Consider the following 19,789-nt stretch of genomic DNA (forward strand, 5'->3'; position numbering starts at 1 on the left):
GTAGAATAGCCATAGCCAGAAGCGTTAAAACACTTGGGAGTTCATTTAACTGAAGACCTTACAACGAAAACTCAAGATTCATCTATTCGGTCCTGCTGTGGTTATATAACTAAACTTCTAAGCTTCTTATTGGCCACTGGGCTGGTGAATTCAAGGCTATATTGATGCAACAGCCTATTGACTGGTACATACCAAGCCAATATCCAATCCTTGCATGTTACTCAGAATGGCGCAGTTTGCGTCATTCATGGCTTGTCTAGACGGGACCATGTATCGGATGCCAGAATGGATCTTCAATGGCTGCCAATAAAACATAGGATAGTACACAGGAACTTGTCTTATCTATGTTGGACAAACATGGCTCCCAAACACATTTTTGAACGCACAAAGGTAAATCAGTCTTCTCACATATTGTGATCCCAGGATAACTTTCAAATGGATCAACCAAGATGTAAGCTTGTTAAATTTGGTGGCACAAGCTTTGACGTCCAGGTACCTACGTCCTGGAATGTCCTTCCATTGGTAATCAGAAGAGCAGACACTTGTGGAATTTAAAAAACAGGTCAAATGTAATTAGTTCAATCTTAAGCCAGACTGAATAAATGTACCCTTCAAATTCTATCTGCCTGATTACTGATTCCACTGAATCTATTGGCCCCGTCTTTATTTTATGTTGTGAGCTCTGAGGTCTATGGGCATGCAGTGCCTTACAAATATTAAATAATAATAATAATAATGCTGGACAGCGCTCTGTTGCTGCTGCCTTTGGGACATGCCAACGAGTACTGAACAGGCCCAGCTTCGTCCATACCGCTTCACTTTGCAACTCTATACATCCAAATCTGATGTTCTTTTTTGTATGTTCACGTTGCATTTCTTATACTGGTACTATTGGCCTTTGCCTGAACACCACCCCTAGAATTGTTTCTTTTAAGTATGTGAAGGTACACTCCACTTTTGATTTGGGCCATAACTTTTCTTTTCAAAGTATGTTTCCTAAGCTTTTGTTATATGTTAGAGAATTTGCCGAATTATTGTCCAAGCACAGACCCCATAGTCACAATTACCAGAAAGATCCCTGCCACAGCTTCTTGCTATGTCTGGCAGAGGCAGAAAAGCAAATCAAAATGGTCTACCGTCTACATGTAAGCTTGGATAATGGAAGGGGGTAAGTGAAAAGGAATGGGTGACATAGCAATATGGGCAAGGGAATGAGGTGCATGTGATGTAAGGAAAGGGGAATTGAGTTAAGGGATGGAGCAAATGGGGAATGGCAATCTGAAAGTCATTGTAAGGAAGAAAGTGTGAAGGGGCAATCGCGGATGTGGTGCAAAGGAAGGAAACACTGACCGTGATGGGTAAGGAATATAGGGTAAATGAGACTGAGGTATACATCTGGAAAGGTAGGTCAGCAAATTGAGTAACTGTTGCTGAGATGTGTGCCTGACCTGCATGCCACTGCACCAGATTGTGCTACTGGCTCACCACTTTCTTTTTTCTGATGAAGTGATGCATACTTGCTTTATGAATATATGTTTCATTTAAGTCTTCTCTCATATTTAGTCAGCTTAAATTATCACGTGACCAGCGCTTTAAAAGCCATATTTATTGGTGATTCTAGAACTGACAGCTCCAGGGAATGGCAGCTTAGTTGCTGTGCTCCTGCCCTAGGCCTCAACTGATCCTTGCTTGGACACGTCTGTACCAGGTACCCCACAAACAACACAACCAGCTAAGAGACAGAAAGGAGCTTCCTTCACAAGAAGACAAGGGAGAGAACAAAGAGGATAGGCTCTTGGAATTGCTTAGCAAGATGACATTGGACATAGCTGAGATAAAAACAGCCCTCTTTAAGTCAGAGGAGAGATTTGAAGCAGTGTCCAGGAGGGTAGACTCAGTTGAGAATCATCTAACTGTTGTGAATGAAAGGACTTTGAAGTTGATGGACCAGATTAGAGAATTGAAAAAAGATAACAAAAGGATCATCTCTAAATGGTCAGAGCAAGAAAACCTTTCTCGGAGAAATAATCTTTGCTTGGCTGGCTTTCCAGAAAATTCAGAAAAAGGTAATATAATGGACTTTCTACAGAATAATTTACCAAAAATTTTGAAATTGGATTCTGCTGTCAACTTGGAGATTGAGAGAGCACATCGAGCACTTAGACCTAAACCCTCACTAGGTGAGAGACCAAGACATATTATTGTAAAGTTCTTGAGATTCCTGGTGAAAGCACTTATTTTAAAAAAAGCTTGTGAAATTAAAGACCTTTCTTGGGGAGGAAACAAAAAGCGTGCTACTATCATCCCCATTCTCAAAAACATTTCTGCTAACCCCCATCTTGCATCCAATTATCGCCCCATCTCCCTTCTTCCCTTTGTCTATGCATTGTCTATTCTCAACTCTATACCTTCATTTCCAACCATTCTCCCCCCCACCCCACCCAATCTGGATTCCGCCCTCTTAACTCCACAGAAACGGCTCTCACCTCTGTCTTCAACTCTCTCCTTTCTGCTCGCTACTCTAAGCATTCTTCTATTCTTATCCTACTGGACCTCTCAGCTGCCTTCGATACTGTTGACCACCCTCTTCTCCTTAATTCTCCCTCTTCATTTGGCCTTAAAGACTCCATTCTCGACTGGTTCTCCTCCTATCTCTCTAATCGCACATTTTCAGTATCCTGTGGTGGCCGCTCCTCACCTAGCTTTCCTCTCAACCACAGTGTTCCCCAAGGTTCTGTCCTTGGCCCCTTTCTCTTCTCACTCTATACTTCCTTCCTAACTCTCATTATCTCCTCCTTTGGTGTATCACACCATTTCTATGCGGATGATACCCAGCTCTTCCTTTCTTTCTCCTCCTTATCACCTGACATCCACCTTAAGCTCTCTTCTTGCCTCTGTGCTATTAAATCTTGGATGTCCTCTCATTTCCTTTCTCTCGACGCAGATAAAACTGAGCTCCTTTTCTTCCCTGTCAACACTCTTCCTCCTCCCTCTCCTCCTCCCTTCATTCTCTTTCCCACCTCCCAACTTCCCTTTTCTCTTCATGCCCGTAACCTTGGTCTCCACATCGACCCCCACCTCTCTCTTTCTCACCACATTTCTCTAACTGCTAGACTCCCCTCCTCTCATCTCTCCCCTCAAATCTATCTAGCTATGTGCTCCCACTGCCTTCTCTCCCCTCACGACTCCATCTCCTCTTCCCTTGGCTCACTAGGCTTGCTCCCTTTTCACTCCCAGCTTAAATTTAACTTCCTCTGTTTAGTTTTCAAAGCCCTCTATTGTCTTGCCCCTCCCCATCTATCCTCCCTTCTCACTTTTTACACCCCTTCTCGTTCTCTCCGTTCTGCAGATCTCTTCCTTCTCTCTCCTCCTCTTCCACCCTGTGCCCCTTCCCGCTTCCGCTCCTTCAAACTTCTCGCTCCTTTCCATTGGAACCGCCTTCCCCTCCCTGTCCGCTCTACTACCTCCTACCCCTCATTCCACACTTCTCTAAAATCCTACCTCTTCCATTCACTAGCATCTTTCAGCTTCCTCTCTCTCTACTGAATCCTCCCCCTCCTTCACCTCCTAACCCTCCTCTCTCCCTTTGGTCCCCCTCCATATGCACTTAACCTCATCAATAATGTAAATTGTTCCTTGTACTTTTTTCTGGTTTGATTCAATGTCATGTATTGCTTGTTGTAATTGCTTGTTCCTCATGTAAAACGCTTTGGATTAAAGCGCTATATAAATTTAAATAAATACAAATACAAGTAAAGATGTCCTGGAAAAAGGCAAAAATTAAGGCTCGAGAAAAAGGCTTAAAATATTATATGATCTATCCTGCCATTTTAAAAGTTGTGGTTGAAGGACAATTACATACATTCAGTGAGTGTATGTCAGCAGAAGCCTTTTTGACAGACCTAGATCCAATGGAAGGTACTTCATCAGATCTTAAAACAACAAATACAATGTTGAATAAGAACAAAGGAAGATCAGTGCTACATTGAATGAAGATTAAAACTTCTTCCTATTTAGTTCAGGTTTGTTTGGTTCCATTTAGTAATTTTTACACACTTTAATTGAATAAATAAGATTTTTTAATATATATTTAAGATGGCCGCCAGCATTTTGCCGTTATTGTAACTGTTTTAATCTTTACAGAACATTTGGAAACACCGGGAAATGTATTTTCATGGAGTAGCTCGTCGTACGAGATTATCTAAAGAAAACACCTTGTTCCCTGGAAAACATGTGATGTACATGAGGCAGACGTAATGTGAAGGAACACTGCGGTTGAAGGACGAGCAATGCATGGCTGTGGCTGATGGTGAGAAGGTGGCATTGGCTATTAAAACAGTGAGTCAAGGGTGGTTTATTCAATCGTTCGTTTTACGCCGTGAAATGCCGTACGGAAGGGACGGCTGAGTGGTGACGTGATGTTGCGAGTAGTTGTTCTCAATGGAGTGACGGTTCTCGGATGTAACCCCGATATACACTGAAAAGCCTGTGAACCTTTTTTGGAACCCATCGGATTGAATATTAATACTTACTGACCTGCAGCACTCCGCAGGGAGCATGGTTGGGGTTGTACATGGATCGGTCGAGTCGAAGGCGAGACTAGGTTACAACAGGTAAAGAAAGTTTGGGGGTGTTGTGAACATCAAGAAAGTCACAGTGCTTGATTCATGCACTCATTTGTAGTGGCGCAGAAACTTGGAAGGAGGTATGCAAACATATGATCCAACGGGGAGAGACAATTCGGAGCATCATATTACTTATGGGTCTACCTCCCTTGATGCCGGTAGTTACTATCAGCTACATCAAATGACTGTGATACGTTGCCTCACTCTCCTCGTTTTGTAAAGGTTAGCGGATTGTGTAAGAGGTGTTGAATGGTAGGAAACTGTCAAAGCCATAGGTACTTTAAAAAATACCTTTCAAGAATCGTGGGCATGCTAACTTCCAACATGGAAATTGCCGCAGACAGGCATGAATCTCATATTTTGGTGGTGAGAAAATGCACTTTTAAAGCTGAAAAATTATTGTGCAGCTAAAAGATATGTTGATGGAGTCATGCAGAGTTAGTAAACATAACTTTCAATATAGACTATTGTCAGTCCAGATATTGTGCTGTACCCTGAACATTCACTCTCTTGGGTTCATTGACTACTGCACGTCTACGTGGACAGAGAAATAACTAGATTTGAATTATGACCAGTGTGGACTAAGCTCACTGAGTTTATAAAGGGGAAGTTGGACTGGGATACGTGAAGGAGCACATGTTTTTTAAGTTGTGGGGCTGGTATGACAGTCATTTAACAATGAGTTATTGCATGAGAACTTTCATTTTATCTTAAGGAAATTACATAAAGGTTAATATTTAGTATTTACATTATACGAACTACATCTGGCTTGCCGAACTTCTACAGACTTTTCTTTAAACTCCAGTTTGTTGGATAAAGTATTTCTGGGATACATTTATCTAGTCCACATGACATCTGGAAGAGATTATTAAGTTTGGATACGCTGAATAAAACTTCTAAGGATAACTCAGTGAATAGATTGCATTCAAGCTAGAAGACGCTATACACCTTAGTAGTTATCTGCCTCATTTTACCATATGTGTCCTGGATTGAAAGGAAAATGCGACACCAAATCTACTGCCTTCTACTGAGAGATATACTCCATTGGGAACTCTAAAATGTTATCTTTGTATGGTAGTTGATGTGATGAAACACTACATAATGAATAGTTGAATAGACTCTGTAGTGATGTTTTAATGTGTTTGTCGAGGTAGATGTTGATATTAACTGGAGTAGCAGGCTGGTAAGATGTAAATTCCTTCAAGCAATTGAACTTGCACACGATTCATTTTATGTCAAAGAATGGGAAGCCAGAGAAATCCTATTTTTAAAAAAAATGGTTACATGCTAGAATTTTAAGGTACGTGCTCTACTTTATAGTTTGGTAAGCGTAAGTATGATTGTGATAGGCTAACATTGCAGAGGCTTTAAAAATAACGGTGATACTATAAAATTTGGGAGGGCTTTAAGGAGGCATAAGGGATATGGAAGAATAAGGTAGTTATTAACCAAGAACTGTGCTGCCAGGAAAAAAAAATGAAGCAGATTTGTCTGCTTTAGGTTCTTGAATGGCTGGGCAAATGGGAGGTAGTTGGAAGAATGTTGGCTAACTATAGTTTGATAAATGTTCTTGCAGAATGATAGTACATGGATCAATATACAATATCGTTAAAAAGGTGTGTTAAGTAAAAAGTAGTTAATGACAGCTAACTATTTTTTGGTAATGAGGCAGTGGATTTAAGACCCTTCATGGCATTAGAACATTTGATGTTAAGGGAAAATGTAAAGTGTTAATTGATGTATAGGTGAGCCAATAAGAATGCTGTTATGTAATTGAGTGCCAGTTTATGGTGATTTGATGTAAGGCCTAGTTTAAAGTTATAATTATATAGATTTAAAATTATTAGGAAAGTTAAATAGATTGCAGGAAATAATTTTTTAGAATATGAGGTAGATTTTGAAATGTTATGGCTTTAAAGTAAGGTAAGAGACTAAATTATAATATGAGGTTGAGATAGGATGGGGCGACTGGTGAGTATAGTTCAGGATAGATGTTTTGATGTATATATTTCTGCTTATTACAAGTCTAATGATAATTGGACTTTTAGAAGTGATAAATACATGTGTGTAACAAATGTTGTTTTATGTGTGTTTTGGTGTGTTTTTTTTTCTTTTTCCTTCTCCGTCTCCCTTCTTTCTCTTTTCTTTTTCCCACTACTTTGTCGAGTGTTTATATCTCGCAATTGTTATTAAGGAAAGAAGGTTTGAGATTATGGAAAGTATTTTCATATCTACAGAAAAGAACATATGTACTTGTATAGTGAGATATTGAACCATTACATTTTGTTTCATGGAACATTAAAGACATTAGGGGTCATTACGAGTTAGGGGGTAACCATGCCTAGCTTAAGGGGTTGATGACTGACACATGCATCGATTGAAAATGATGAAGGAGAAACATTTCATAGAAGTGAAGAAATTTGCGATAAATTCAGGAATTTTTATGAGAAGTTACATAAGGAAGAATTTACATCCTGATGAAAATGAGTTGCAGAATTTTTTTGATAAAATAAAACTTTCAGAACTTCGAAGTGATCAAAAATTGGTACTTGAATCCATAATAAAAGTGGAAGAGGTGAATAAAGCCATGTTACAAATGAAGGATGGAAAATCCTCGGGGCCAGATGGGATTATTACAGAGTTTTATAAAAAATGTGTTAGTTTATTATCACCGATTTTATGTGCACTTTTTAATGGGTTTTTGGCATCAGGAACAATACGTGGATCAATGACAGATGCCATAATCACTGTAATCCCTAAACCCATTAAGAATCACAAAAGGTGTGGTAATTATCGGCCGATTTGGTTGCTAAATGTAGACTTCAAGATATTTACAAAAATATGGGCAAATCGGCTTATGGTGAATATGGGAGATCTGGTTGATGAGTCTCAGGTGGGATTCATCCCCGGGAGTTATGGATATGATAACATCAGGACAGTATTGAATGTAATAGGAATGCATAAAAAAAAAGACTCAAAGGGGATCATAGGTTTTGATGCGAAAAAAGGACTTTGATAAGGTCAATTGGAGGTTCTTAGAGTACACACTGTTGAGAATGGGTTTTGGACCAATTTTTATGAAAACGATCGAGTGGATTCATCATGAGTTTAAAGCTAGAGTGACTGTGAATGGTGTGCTTTCTGAGTCTTTCCAACTGACTAAAGGCAAGCGACAAGGATGATCCATGTCATCATTTTTATTTGACTTGGCACTTGAACCACTAGCTGCTTATATCAAACAATGTGGAAAAATTAAAGGATTGTGTGTTGGGAGGGTAGAAGTTAAAATCTTATCCTATGCTGATGATATGTTGGTTTTATTGTCAAACCCGGAAAAATGTGGATTACTGAAGCAGATGTTTGCGGAAGTAGGTAAGCTATTGGGTCATATAGTAAACTGGGACAAGACTAAGATTTTCCCTTTGTCAAAAAATTGTAACAGAAACATTCCAGACTTGTGGAATTGTAATTGGTCATCTGAGAGTGTTAAGTATCTTGGTATATACATCATTGGTGATTGGAAGATAATTGTTCAATATAACATTGATAAAGTTATAGATAAAAGTTATTTATTATATAAGAAGGGAGCATTTTAAATTGTTACTATGGGCGAAAATCAATGCAATTAAGATTATTTTATTGCCAAAAGTATTGCACATTATCCAGTCAATTCCGTTATTAATTAACAAAAAGCAAATAACTCAGACTGAGAAGGTTTTCCAAAGCTTTTTATCGGGTTTGGGAAAAAGACCTCGAATTCCAAGATATATATTGATGCATAAAGTTGATGAAGGTTGATTTGGTTATCCAGATTTGAAAAAATACTGTAAGGCATTTCTACTTAAGAAAGGTTATTATTACAAAAATGATGATTTTAAAGGTGCACTTTGGTTGCGTATGGGAAGAGACAGTTGCAGTCTGTATCATTTACAAAACCTTTATACTACGGGAAAAACTTTGGCCTGTAGATTGAAGCTAAAACCAATAATGGCAACTAGACAAGTTATTTGGATGTGGTTGGGAGAAAATAAACAGATATATGGTTTCAGTGAAGATGCTTCACTTTGGTATAATGATGCACTACAACTTAACAATAGATGCCTCAATTGGCAGAGTTGGATTAAGAATGGCATTTTGACTCTGGGTGATATACTGGATGGAGATCGTGTTTTGTCGTTTGAAGAGATTCAGAGAAAATATATTCTGAGTACAGGAGAAAGAAGGAGATACATGGATTTAATTTAATTAATTAACATCAGGAAAAGTATGGTGAATGGTTTCTTGGGGGTTAAACCTGAACTGTGCCAATTACTTACATGACAAGAATATATTGTACGTACATACATGAACTTTATGCAATTAGAAAACAAATATGTTGCGGCATGGGAAAAACTAAGAACTACATGGTCAATGGATATAAATACTGTCTTCACAGATAATGAGTGGATAATTATACTAAAGGTAAGTGCCAATGTGGGTCTAGACTTAAATTTAAGAACAATACGACAGAAAGTAATAAGTAGGGTATACTGGACACCGGTAAAAATGTACAAATTGAATTTACAGACAGATGAGTTATGCTGGGAATGTGAGACTGAAAGGGGTACCCTGTTGCATCTTCTTTGGAGCTGCCTAAGAGTTCAAAGGTTCTGGAATGAGGTGATTCATAGAGTTGAAATGATCTTCGATATAGTTTTACAGAGATCAGCAGAGAACATAATATAACTTCTGCGTCAAGATAAGTGTAAGAAATGTATAAAAATATAACAATTGGATAGATAAAGTTATATTAATAGCAATAAGATTGATTCTCCGGGTCAGGAAAACTTGGAAGCCTTTAGTGGAAGATTGGTTAGTAGATTTCAAAACTTTATCAAACCACGAGAAATTATCATTCAAGGCTAGAGAAAAAGAGGAAGATTACCTTTTGTTGTGGGGACCATTCAATGCCCTATATGACTGATTTATTAAATGTGGATAATGATGAAGAGTGGGATACTCTGTCTTTATTATTTTTTTCTCCTCTTTCTACTTCTCCCCCTCCTCCTCTATCTTCTTTGTAGGTAGTATAGTTTAGTGTTTGTCTGTGTGAAGTCTTGTATTTGTGTCTGTGTCCTAATATAAATGATGTATATATCTTTTACAATTATTTTCTTTACTGCTTGCATAAACTGTAAATAGCTTAGTATGTCTAGGGGATGATTTTGATTGCAATGCTTACTTAGTGTTATGTAATTAACAAAATGTTGATGAACTGGTTATTTATGGTCTTGCTAAACACCCCTGTACTATATTGAGATGACACGTATTTGTTGACATACTAATAAAAAGATGTTTAAAAATAAAATAAGCCATATATATTGAACATTGTACTAGTATAGCCCTTGAAAAACTTTGCAGAAAGCATGTTGTTGGTTCTAATACTGAAGATGCAATAGGACAAGATTAAGTCCCCCTTCCCTCTGCTGTCTAAATTTGGAAACTGTGAAGCCAGGAAGCAAAGGCTCAAATCAATGCCTTCCACAATTAACACATTATGTGATCATGAGAAAATCGCTTTGCCTTGTTTTTCCTTAACAATCTTTATAAGACAGTCTCACTTATATTGGTTTATAATCTTTAATGTTTCTTCATAAATAAATATTAATCATTTATGCATATTGGTGGGGAGGCAGGACGCCAAATTAGGTCCTTATGTTGTAGGGGGGTGAGTAGATAGTGTGCCAGGTATGGATCTTGCCAGCACATGTTTGGCTCTTGGAGTGAAGCTAGACCCCTTGACTAGACTCTACAAATTATCTAGCTCCTCCACCTCTTTACATTGGTCTAAAACTAAAAGATAGACAAGATGAAGCCTGCTGTGAAATTGCAAACTTTTACATGAGGAAACCTAGGCTCAATTCCAACTTTACCATTTAACCAAAGTAGATTATCCTTGTGAAATCATGAGACTACGTTTGGTATACGGGGGAGGCTCCTTGGGTCTCTGACACCACAAACATAACTGAAAGGTAAGCAGCATAAAAGGAAAGTAATAGCAATAAGGTGTACTATATATAGTTGAGAATGTGTGGGGGCGAGAGGTTGGTATGGTGTTCCGTTTTTTCTGGAAGTTGGGGCTGTAACATTGTGGGCTTGGGCTGAAAATGTTACGCACCCCAATTACGCCCCCCCACCCCCCAGGCCATAAGTGGCTATATGGCAGCCCAAGAGAATTATTGCAGCTAAAAAAAGCAGCCTGGGTAAGGCCTCAAGAAAAAAAAGGAAAAAAGTAGCAACTGCCACCAGCCTGTTCAGAGGATGCCTGGAAAGTAGCAAAAAGGCTTCTTAGAACAAAGACAAGGGGACACACAGTATCCTCACAGCAATCCATGTAAGACGGCTTGTGCTGCAAACTGTAAGAAACACAAATAAAAAAAGGGAGATAACCACTTCTGCACTGGTAGGTCCAGGCACTAACCAGTGAACCCAGAATTACATTTTAAAGGAACCCCAACAGGTCCTTGTCAGCATACTACATAAGGTGGGGGTGCTGCCAAAGTAAAGCATGAAAGCCAAAATGTAGCAAAGAAGTCTCCCCACACTGGAAGCTTAAAAGAAGGGGTCAGTGTTCCTAAAACAAAAGTAAACGCAAGAGGGAAGTGAGATAAAAATAAAGTCTCACATCTTCAAAGGCAATGGAAAAATAATCTCAGTGAGTCCAGCAGCAGTGTTGGGAGGCACAGGAGAGAGGTTCAACATTTGCTAAAAGAAAATCCACAAACACATCTTTTTTGACTGATAATAGAGGGCTATAGCCAGAAAAGCTTGGATCATTTCCTAAAATGGGAAGGCTGGAACCTGATTGGAGCCCAGTTCCACTCCGATTCACTGTTTTATCTAGTTCTGAATTAGGCTTCATTTGGGTACATCAAATGAGAATTGTAATCTAGGAGAGTGTTTCAACATCTACAATGGTGTGGGATTCTGGAAAGGTAATCTAGTGGACCGTCAAGTGCTTTTAATACTTTGTTTTAACCCAGGTCTCTGGGTAGGGTTAGCTGAGCAGTAAGGCTAAGACTTAGGAGAAGAGGGTGTTTTGGTGGCATGTGCACCCAATAAAGTTTACTAGTAACTGAATGTATAAAAATATACCATTTATTAATAAAAGAAGACATGTGCTATAGTTAAAATGTTAGGGAACCCACAAAGTTATACTCCAATTTACAGTATAAACAATTCAAAGTATACTAAAGCAAAAGCAACACTGTGAAGGTGAAGTGAGGGGGGGAAAAAGGTTACATTCAATGACAGACCTATGTAGATTTAGAAGATTGAGGTTCCTCGAGTAGGATAGGAGACTGGTTGCTCCCACCAGTCTTAGGGTAAAACAATTTAATCAAAGTACTTAACTAGAATTAAGCTTACCCAAACCATCCAGAAGTTCAATTCCTACTCAATCCACAGTATCTTCTAGTACTCTAAGCAGGTAGCACCATCACCGCAAACTGAAACACCTCACAGTTTCTACTCACTGAGGGGTGCCCTTGGAGGAATACTTCGCCAGAACTCCATCTGCTAAAGTCAGTTAAGGCTAATGTTTGTGATTGACCTTTACACCTGTTGAATTCCTTGTGTGACTTCAGTGCCAAAGTCTCCAAATGGTTGTCCCTGCAGTGTTCTCTTCCATTCTGCCACTCCATGACTGAACCAATTACGGCAAAATAACTATTTGAGGGAGCATTTGTGGGTGACCTGTACATTTATGTATTACTGCAACATCATTGTCAGTGCCATCTTTTAGATTTCAGTGAAAATCTTAATACTCCAGACCTACCACTACATGATGAACTATGCATAGCCTGTGAAACCAAAATTGATGCACAAGCACCTTTGTGTGTTTGTTAGTTAAATATGTATCCAAGGATAGGCAATATTACAGGACTGCTGCACATCATCAGAACTGCACTTGCTCAGGCCCTTCTGTAACACAAAGTGTCATAAGTATGACAACTTACCTGGGTGGAGACCCCATGATAGACGATGGTGGAGTAGGATTGCTTCCTGCATTGTGGCGACGTCTGATGGCTTGTGTCCTTTTCACATTACTTGACCGGTCCCGTTTGCTTCCTTCTTCACCTACAAGTGCATAGATTTTGTGAAATAAAAGGCACAGAGGAAGCAAAAGCTAGAAAGTATGGGTGCAAACAGAGCAGCAACTAAGAGCCAGAGCCTGAAAAACAGACCAGGGCAAGAGAAAATAGGGTTTGCAGGTAGAGAAAGAACAAGAAGCTTGGAGAAAAGAGTAAAAACAAAGTAGAATAAGGTGGGTGGAAGCTGTGCAGGAGGTGTGAAATAGGGGAGCCATGGAGAGTTTGCAGAAGTAGGGTAAACAACAGCAAAAGAGAATAGTACAATCAACATAAAAGAATATGGCAATGAGAGTGGCAATGAAGAAGAAAAGAGCCACAAAGACAAAAGAGTAAAAGATTCAGAACAGAGACAAACACATTATATGAAAGGTAAAAAGTGGCAATGATAAAGAGAAGAGGGAGTGGAAGAGAATGGCGGAGTGTGGCCAAAAGGAAAGTGAGCGCAAAAAGCTGAGAAGAGGGGAAGCCATGAATAGAGGTAGAGAATGATGCTGGGCAACATGCGGCTCTGAGCAGTTGTCATGCATCGACAAAAACGCAAAGTCTGTCTCATACTTTTCACTGAAGCTGCAAAACAGAGTTTGAAAGGAATGCCATTTACCTTTTTCCCTTCACCTGGGGCAGTTGGCAGGTGTGTGCTCTAGTGCCACTTTTCAATTTATATATCAAGTTCACTGACACCGATTTTAGAACTGGTCTCTACAAACATCCAGTGTTAGAATATTCATCAGCTACCAAATAGTCTATATGTGCACAATGCCAAGCTAAGGGCTAGTAAGATATTCCCCACTTTTGCTGAAAGACAGTTTTGCGGATTTTCTTTGCTTTTCTTTTAACCACTTTTTTGCTTATAGAAAGTATTTTTGGGTAAGGGAAACGGGTGGAAGAGGAAGGTGGAATGGGGGAGGGTTCCCCCACATTTTGCAGTAAATAATGTGGTACATTTGGTGAAAAAACCCAGTGAAATGGAACTCAGCAATAAGGCTTGGGTATAGGAAAGTATACATGTGATTCGTAGTGGCCATAAGAATAGAATTTCAACTTTCGTCATGCATTGGGTTATAAAGCAAGAAGCATTAGTGCATCAGATTCATATGGACATCTTTTACAAAAAGGTCAAAAATACGATGTCCTATACATAGGATTTGCTGCACACATGATATGCGCTTCATATATCTCTAGTCAGGAGGTGCATATGAACCAAGCCAACAAGGGTATTGTAATGCTCACAATGCAAGGCAAGATAAAATCAACAGAACCAATGCTTAACATCTATCAGACATCATCAGTGGCAATCTCAATGCAAGGGGTGACAATCTGGGTTTTGGTGACACCTTTTAGATACATAGCCAAACATTCCTTGTTGTGAAGGCTGCTTCAAAATCAACATATATTGCTCCTCACACACCGGATTAGAAAAATTAACAAACACGGTCTCACAATATTATCAGAGATTGCATCCAAACTGATACTATAGGACATACATTACTCACCGTAATCGTATTTCTGATGATTGCATCTGCTTAGATTCCCATGCTGTGCATATAGTCAGACATCTAGTGGCAATCACAGAGTATTGCATCTTTTTTTTCCAAGATTGAAAAAGAACATCAACATGGGCATGACTGTAACACTATCCCTAACGTGACGTATAGTGTAGTGTACCCAAAATCCCTCATGCATCGAGGTCCCATCGGTTATTTATCTTCTGCCGTGAGTGAGCCTTGCAGAATGTGTGAGTGAGTACAGAAGAGAGAAGGTGTAAGAGGTCTATGTTCCTTCTACTCCAAGAGGGGAGGGCAGGTGGGGACAACATTCAAGTCACATCGGGAAGTTGGGTTGGAAATAGGGGGATGAAGTCTTTAATGACAGGGATTTTCCACCATGAAACCTTGCTCTGGGATGTGGTATACGCAGATATAGCCGCCAGGTGGACCTTTAGGGAGTTGAAAACAAGATCCGAGTCCAATAGGTGTGTTGGATAAAGGACAATATCTTTAGGGGAGAAGTCAATGGCATTGACTTGTTTAGTATTGCACCAGATAACCAAGCAATTTCACTTGTTGGAGTAGCAATGTCAGGTCTTGGGTTTTTCGATCTTACCCAAGTATGTCCATGCATCTTTGAGGGAGCTAAGGGTGTCCTAAACTCAGCGACTTCAGGAGCCAAGCTGCTAAATTCAGTGTTTGGGGGCACAAATGCAGTGTCTCTTCCTGGTTTTGATACAGCATGTTGTACGGGCATGGCAGCTTCCTGGGAGGGGAGACCGACATTTCCATGTGATGGGAGTACCAAGGCTGTCAGGCCCACATTGGTGCCACGAGGATCATTGTGACTTATTCCCGGTTCATACTGTGCACTATCCAGTTGAGAAGGGGAATCGAAGGTGGTGGGGGGTGTTGGGGGGGAGGGCATAGGTAAATCTCATGGACCATGTAATCCAGAAACCATTCCCTTTGGAGCGTTTGTGGGTACTTGGAGGCGTAATCTGGACATTGGGTATTCTCCAGAATTGCGAACAAGTTGATCTCTGGGAAACCCCATTCTGTAAAGACATTGAGAAGAATGTGCTCTTGTAACTGCCACTCGTGCTATATGGGTTCCCTTGGAATATGTTGTGAGAGTAGGAACATGTCCTGTTTGAGTGCCCACTTCCAGATGTTCTGTGACAGTCTTGATAGCCCTATAGAGTGAGTGCCCACGTTTGTTCAGTTATTACATGACTGTGGTACAGTCTATAAGGACCAGAACAGTCTTCCCCTGAAGGTGTGCTTGGAAGGCTTTCAGGGCTTTGAACACTGCAAGCAGCTCCAACAGATTGATGTGATTGGCGCTGCTGATGGGGAGCACACACTGTGCACGGTCTGTTGAAGGAGGTGAGTCCCGCCCCCCTCCCCACCCAGACAGAGACGGGCTCTACTGAGGGGGTGGTGAAGGTTTTCCCCTGCAGAAGGTTTTCCCTTGCCCATCACTACACTGACTAAATGAGGGCTGCAGAGACAACCACTAGATCAACCCACTGGCCGCTGGCCTGACACCATTGGCTCGAGAGCCACTCCTGCATGGGGCGCATGCACAGACGAGCATGAGGAACTATGAAGACGCAGGAAGCCATCATTCCCAGAAGTTGCATGGCCTTGCAAGCAGTAACCCAGTGACTGGCGGCACAGTAAGGGATCTGGAACAGCATGTTTTTTTTAAATGTATTTTTATTAGCATTTAGTAAACATTTCTCAACAACCCAACTTCCCTTCTCCCCTCCCCGTCCATCCCCCCATACTCCCCAAGAGAAACCGCTACCCCTCCACATCTCCCGGCGTCTAGGCCTCTTCTTTCCAGTGTCCTCCTATGTATATGTTCCCATATCAGCTCATGTCCAGCACCCGTATGTTTTGGAGGCACCATTGTTGCACAGTCGCTTTTCAAAAATTTTAGAGAATCTCTTGATGTTGGGGCAGCACCACCAGATGAGCATCCAATCCCCCACTGCCCCGCATCCCCTCCAGCATTTCTTAGATGTGGATCGAAACATCTTGCAGTTTACTGGGGGTGTAATGCCACTGGAGCATCATTTTGTACCACGCCTCGCACAGTTGGAAGACCTGGTCAATTTTGTGATGTTCTTCCATAGCTCCTCCCATTGACGCATGGGTATTGCTTCCCCTATCGAGTTGTCCCAAGCAACTTGGTACGGCCATGGTCTTATGTCTGGGAATTCTTGCAACTGTTTGTATATATCTGCCAGCAGGTGTTTGTCCCCCGAGTGCGAGGTGATGAATGTCTCAAATTTGGTTAGTGGCCTCGCAGCAGCTTGTAAAATCTCCTTTTGTCTCAACCAATGTCTGAGCTGGGTGTATTCAAATCGATCTTCTTTCATTTCTACTTGTGTCTTGCAGTCTACAAATGACATCACCTCCCCTTCCCTTAGCATGTCTCCAATCTTTTCGCACCCCTTTTCCTTCCATTTTTTAAATGCACCTTTTGTCCTCCCCGGAGTGAGGTTGGGGTTGTTGAATATTGGCGTGAAGGGGGGATGGTATTGACGACAGATGCACATTCTTGAGTCTCCTGTCCAAGATGTCACATGTTGTGCGAAGAACCCTGCTCTGGCGTGCATTTGGAGGTCTATCATTCCCCTTTAGCCAGAGCAGGCCTGATAGGGACATCCCCGTTACCGCCCTATCCATGCGCGCCCATATTTTATTTGTACATTCTGTGAACCATTCCCCAACCGCTCGAGTGTGGGCGCTTCGTAGTACTGGTATATGTTAGGGAGTCTGATTCCACCCCTGTATCTATGGGACCTCAGTACGTCCATCGCTACTCTCTGACGTTTATTCTGCCAAAACACTCTGGACATTAGTGTGTTTAAGATGTTAAAGAATGTATTGGGGAAAGCTATCGGCAGTGTATCTAATCACAGTGTTTATGCATCCCTTCCATGAGATTCACATTGGGGACCACTTTGCAAAGTCTGTCTGTCTAGGTTTGCTTTATATAATGCAGCCACCTTGCTCATCAGGTTAATGCCTAGGTATGTTAGGCTGCCCTCCGCTACCCTAAAAGGGGCGCACTTCTTTATATGCCTGGCCGTATCTTCCGGGAGTCCTATTTCTGCCATTCCCATATTTATTTTTTTAGCCAGATAGCCCTTCTTGTACTTGGAGTGCAGCAACTATGGGAGGTATCGACTTCTCCGGCTCCACTAAAGTAAGTAGCATATCGTCTGCGTATGCTGCCGTTTTATGTATTCCCCCCCCAAAGGGCACCCCCTCAATAGCCTGGTTCTGCCACATTACCGCCAACAGGGGTTCTAGGTAAATAGCATATAGGTGAGGAGACAGGGGGCATCCCTGTCTCGTTCCTCGTTCTATGCATACTGCTTCAGAGATGTGATCGTTCATTGCCAGGCAAAGCATCGGGGTGCTATAGCAGCTCTAAACATTTGAATGTATTGAGGCCCAAAGCCCAACCGAATCACGGCCACTCCGCTCTATCAAAAGCTTTCTCTGTGTCTAGCGCGATAATCGCGGCCAGTATTCGTTTCATTTCAAATTTTTCCATGAGGTATATCACCCTTCTGGTGTTGTCCCACTTTAATAAATCCTGATTGGACTTGTCCAATTATCCCCGGGAGGACCTCCTTCACACTCTCTGGTAATATCCCAGTGTAGATCTTGGCGTCTATGTTCAATAGCGCAATGGGCCTATATAACCACAGTTTGAGGTCTTTATTTGGCTTCCAAAAAAGGACTACTTTCGCTTCTGACATGGAATTTGTTACCCCTTCACGCTCCCTAAAATAGTTGAAGAAGCTTTGCTAAGAATCCCTTAACCTCATTACAGTAGGGTTTATAGAATCCCCAGGTAAAGCTGTCTGGCCCCGGTGCTTTATTGCTCAGTAGGTTTTTTTATCACCCTTTCCACCACCTCCTCTTATTTCCTGGTCCAGGCTCTCCCTCTTTCCCACTGTCATCCTTGGCAGTTCTATATTCCCCAGGAATGCCTGTATCTTTTTGACATTGGGTTTCCTCGTAGCGTATAGTTCCCTATAATATGTTTCGAATACCATGGTTTTCCCTGCTGACTCCTTTGTTAGCTCCCCTCCTGCTAACATTATTCCCTCTATGTGCTGCTGACCCTTCTGCTGTTTCACGAGCCTTGCAAGCGTTTGTCTGATTTGTTTGCGCTTAAGTAATACCTTTGTTTTAACCGTAGAAGGGCACTTTCCGTCTTCGTTGTGTTGAGGAGCCGAAGTTGTCTCTGTGCCTCTGACTATTGTAGTTTCCCCTTGATTTCTGTGCTGCTAATATTGAGTCTGCATCATCAATGCATCCTCTAGCTCTTTCTCTAATCTGTTTATTTTTGCCTTTGGGTTTTTAAAGAGATCAATTCCCCCCTCAGCACTGCTTTACAGGCGTCGCATACACTCCTCATCGGGGTCCCTGCTACAGCGTTCAGAGTAAAGTATTCTATTATCTTACCCCTCACCTTTTCTCGCAATACCAGGTCCCTCAATATTTCACTTGGAAGCCGTCATGACCGTTGTGGGCAATTTGGATTTAGTTCCCGTATGGAAATCTTCATCAAAGCATAATCCGACAGTTCTAGTCTCTGAGTGACCCAATATCCGGGGGTCCCCCATGCGTAGTCTATTCTCGAGTCTGATGCACACACGAGAAGCGTGTGTACCCTATTTCCTGTCCCTTTTTCACCCTCCATAGATCCTTTAGCACCATTCCCTCCATTATCTGGCGTAATGCCTCCGAGGGATGTACGCCCTTGTAAGTGTTCTGCCCACTCCTATCAACCTCTGGATGCCAGGTCATATTAAAGTCCCTTTAATTACTAGTTCCCAGACTACAAATTGTTCTAGTTTCCCCAAGACTTGTTTAAGAAACAGGTCTTGGCCTATGTTTGGAGCGTAGATGGTTCCTATAGTGAAGGCTTTCTGTCCTATCTGCGCCTGAATTAATATGCATCTCCCATTCCGGTCTACTAGAGTATTCATTACTTTTGCGCCCAGCGTGTTCCTAAAGCCAATCATTACTCACGCTGTCTTATTGCTTGCGTTCGCCTGGTGCAGTTGTGTATATGGCCGGAATTGTATTTTGTGTTTGTCTTCCTTCCTTTTGTGTGTCTCCTGCAGTAGGAATATGTCTGCGTTGTGTTTCTTTATCCGAGTTTGAACCTTCTTCCGTTTTATTGGTGTGTTCAGGCCCCTCACATTATGTGAGAGAATTACTAATGGTTTCCCCATTGGTCTGTCCTGCCCCTACCTCCCTTTTCACTGTGCGCCTTGAGATCTTTCCCTTTCGTCCCGTGTCTTTGTGATTGCGGTTCCTCCTACCCCCCCTTTCCTCCTGCCCTCCTTGAACTCCCCCTTCACCCCACCACCTCCCCCCAGGTCTGACTCTGTATCCGTGGACTCTTACCACTTGGTGGGCACCGACCCATGTTTCACACAGGCCCCTGGGTTACTTAACCTATGCAACTCCAAGTGGTGCCTCTCCTCCTCCCCGCGAAATCACC

General features: G+C 41.5%; 1 protein-coding gene across 2 annotated transcripts in view; it reads right to left on the bottom strand.

Annotated features, from left to right (window-relative positions):
* The window catches only part of PCNX3 (pecanex 3), a 1,956,057-nt gene that overhangs the window by 1,443,177 nt on the left and 493,091 nt on the right, over nucleotides 1-19,789 (bottom strand). For both annotated transcript variants that reach the window (XM_069644841.1, XM_069644840.1), the window contains one exon: nucleotides 12,623-12,743. In XM_069644841.1, coding sequence (XP_069500942.1) covers nucleotides 12,623-12,743 — 121 coding nt within the window. The remainder of the gene's footprint in view (nucleotides 1-12,622; nucleotides 12,744-19,789) is intronic.

This window comes from Ambystoma mexicanum, chromosome 2p (genome assembly GCF_040938575.1).
Source record: "Ambystoma mexicanum isolate Mex_15411 chromosome 2p, UKY_AmexF1_1, whole genome shotgun sequence".
Classification (NCBI taxonomy): domain Eukaryota; kingdom Metazoa; phylum Chordata; class Amphibia; order Caudata; family Ambystomatidae; genus Ambystoma; species Ambystoma mexicanum.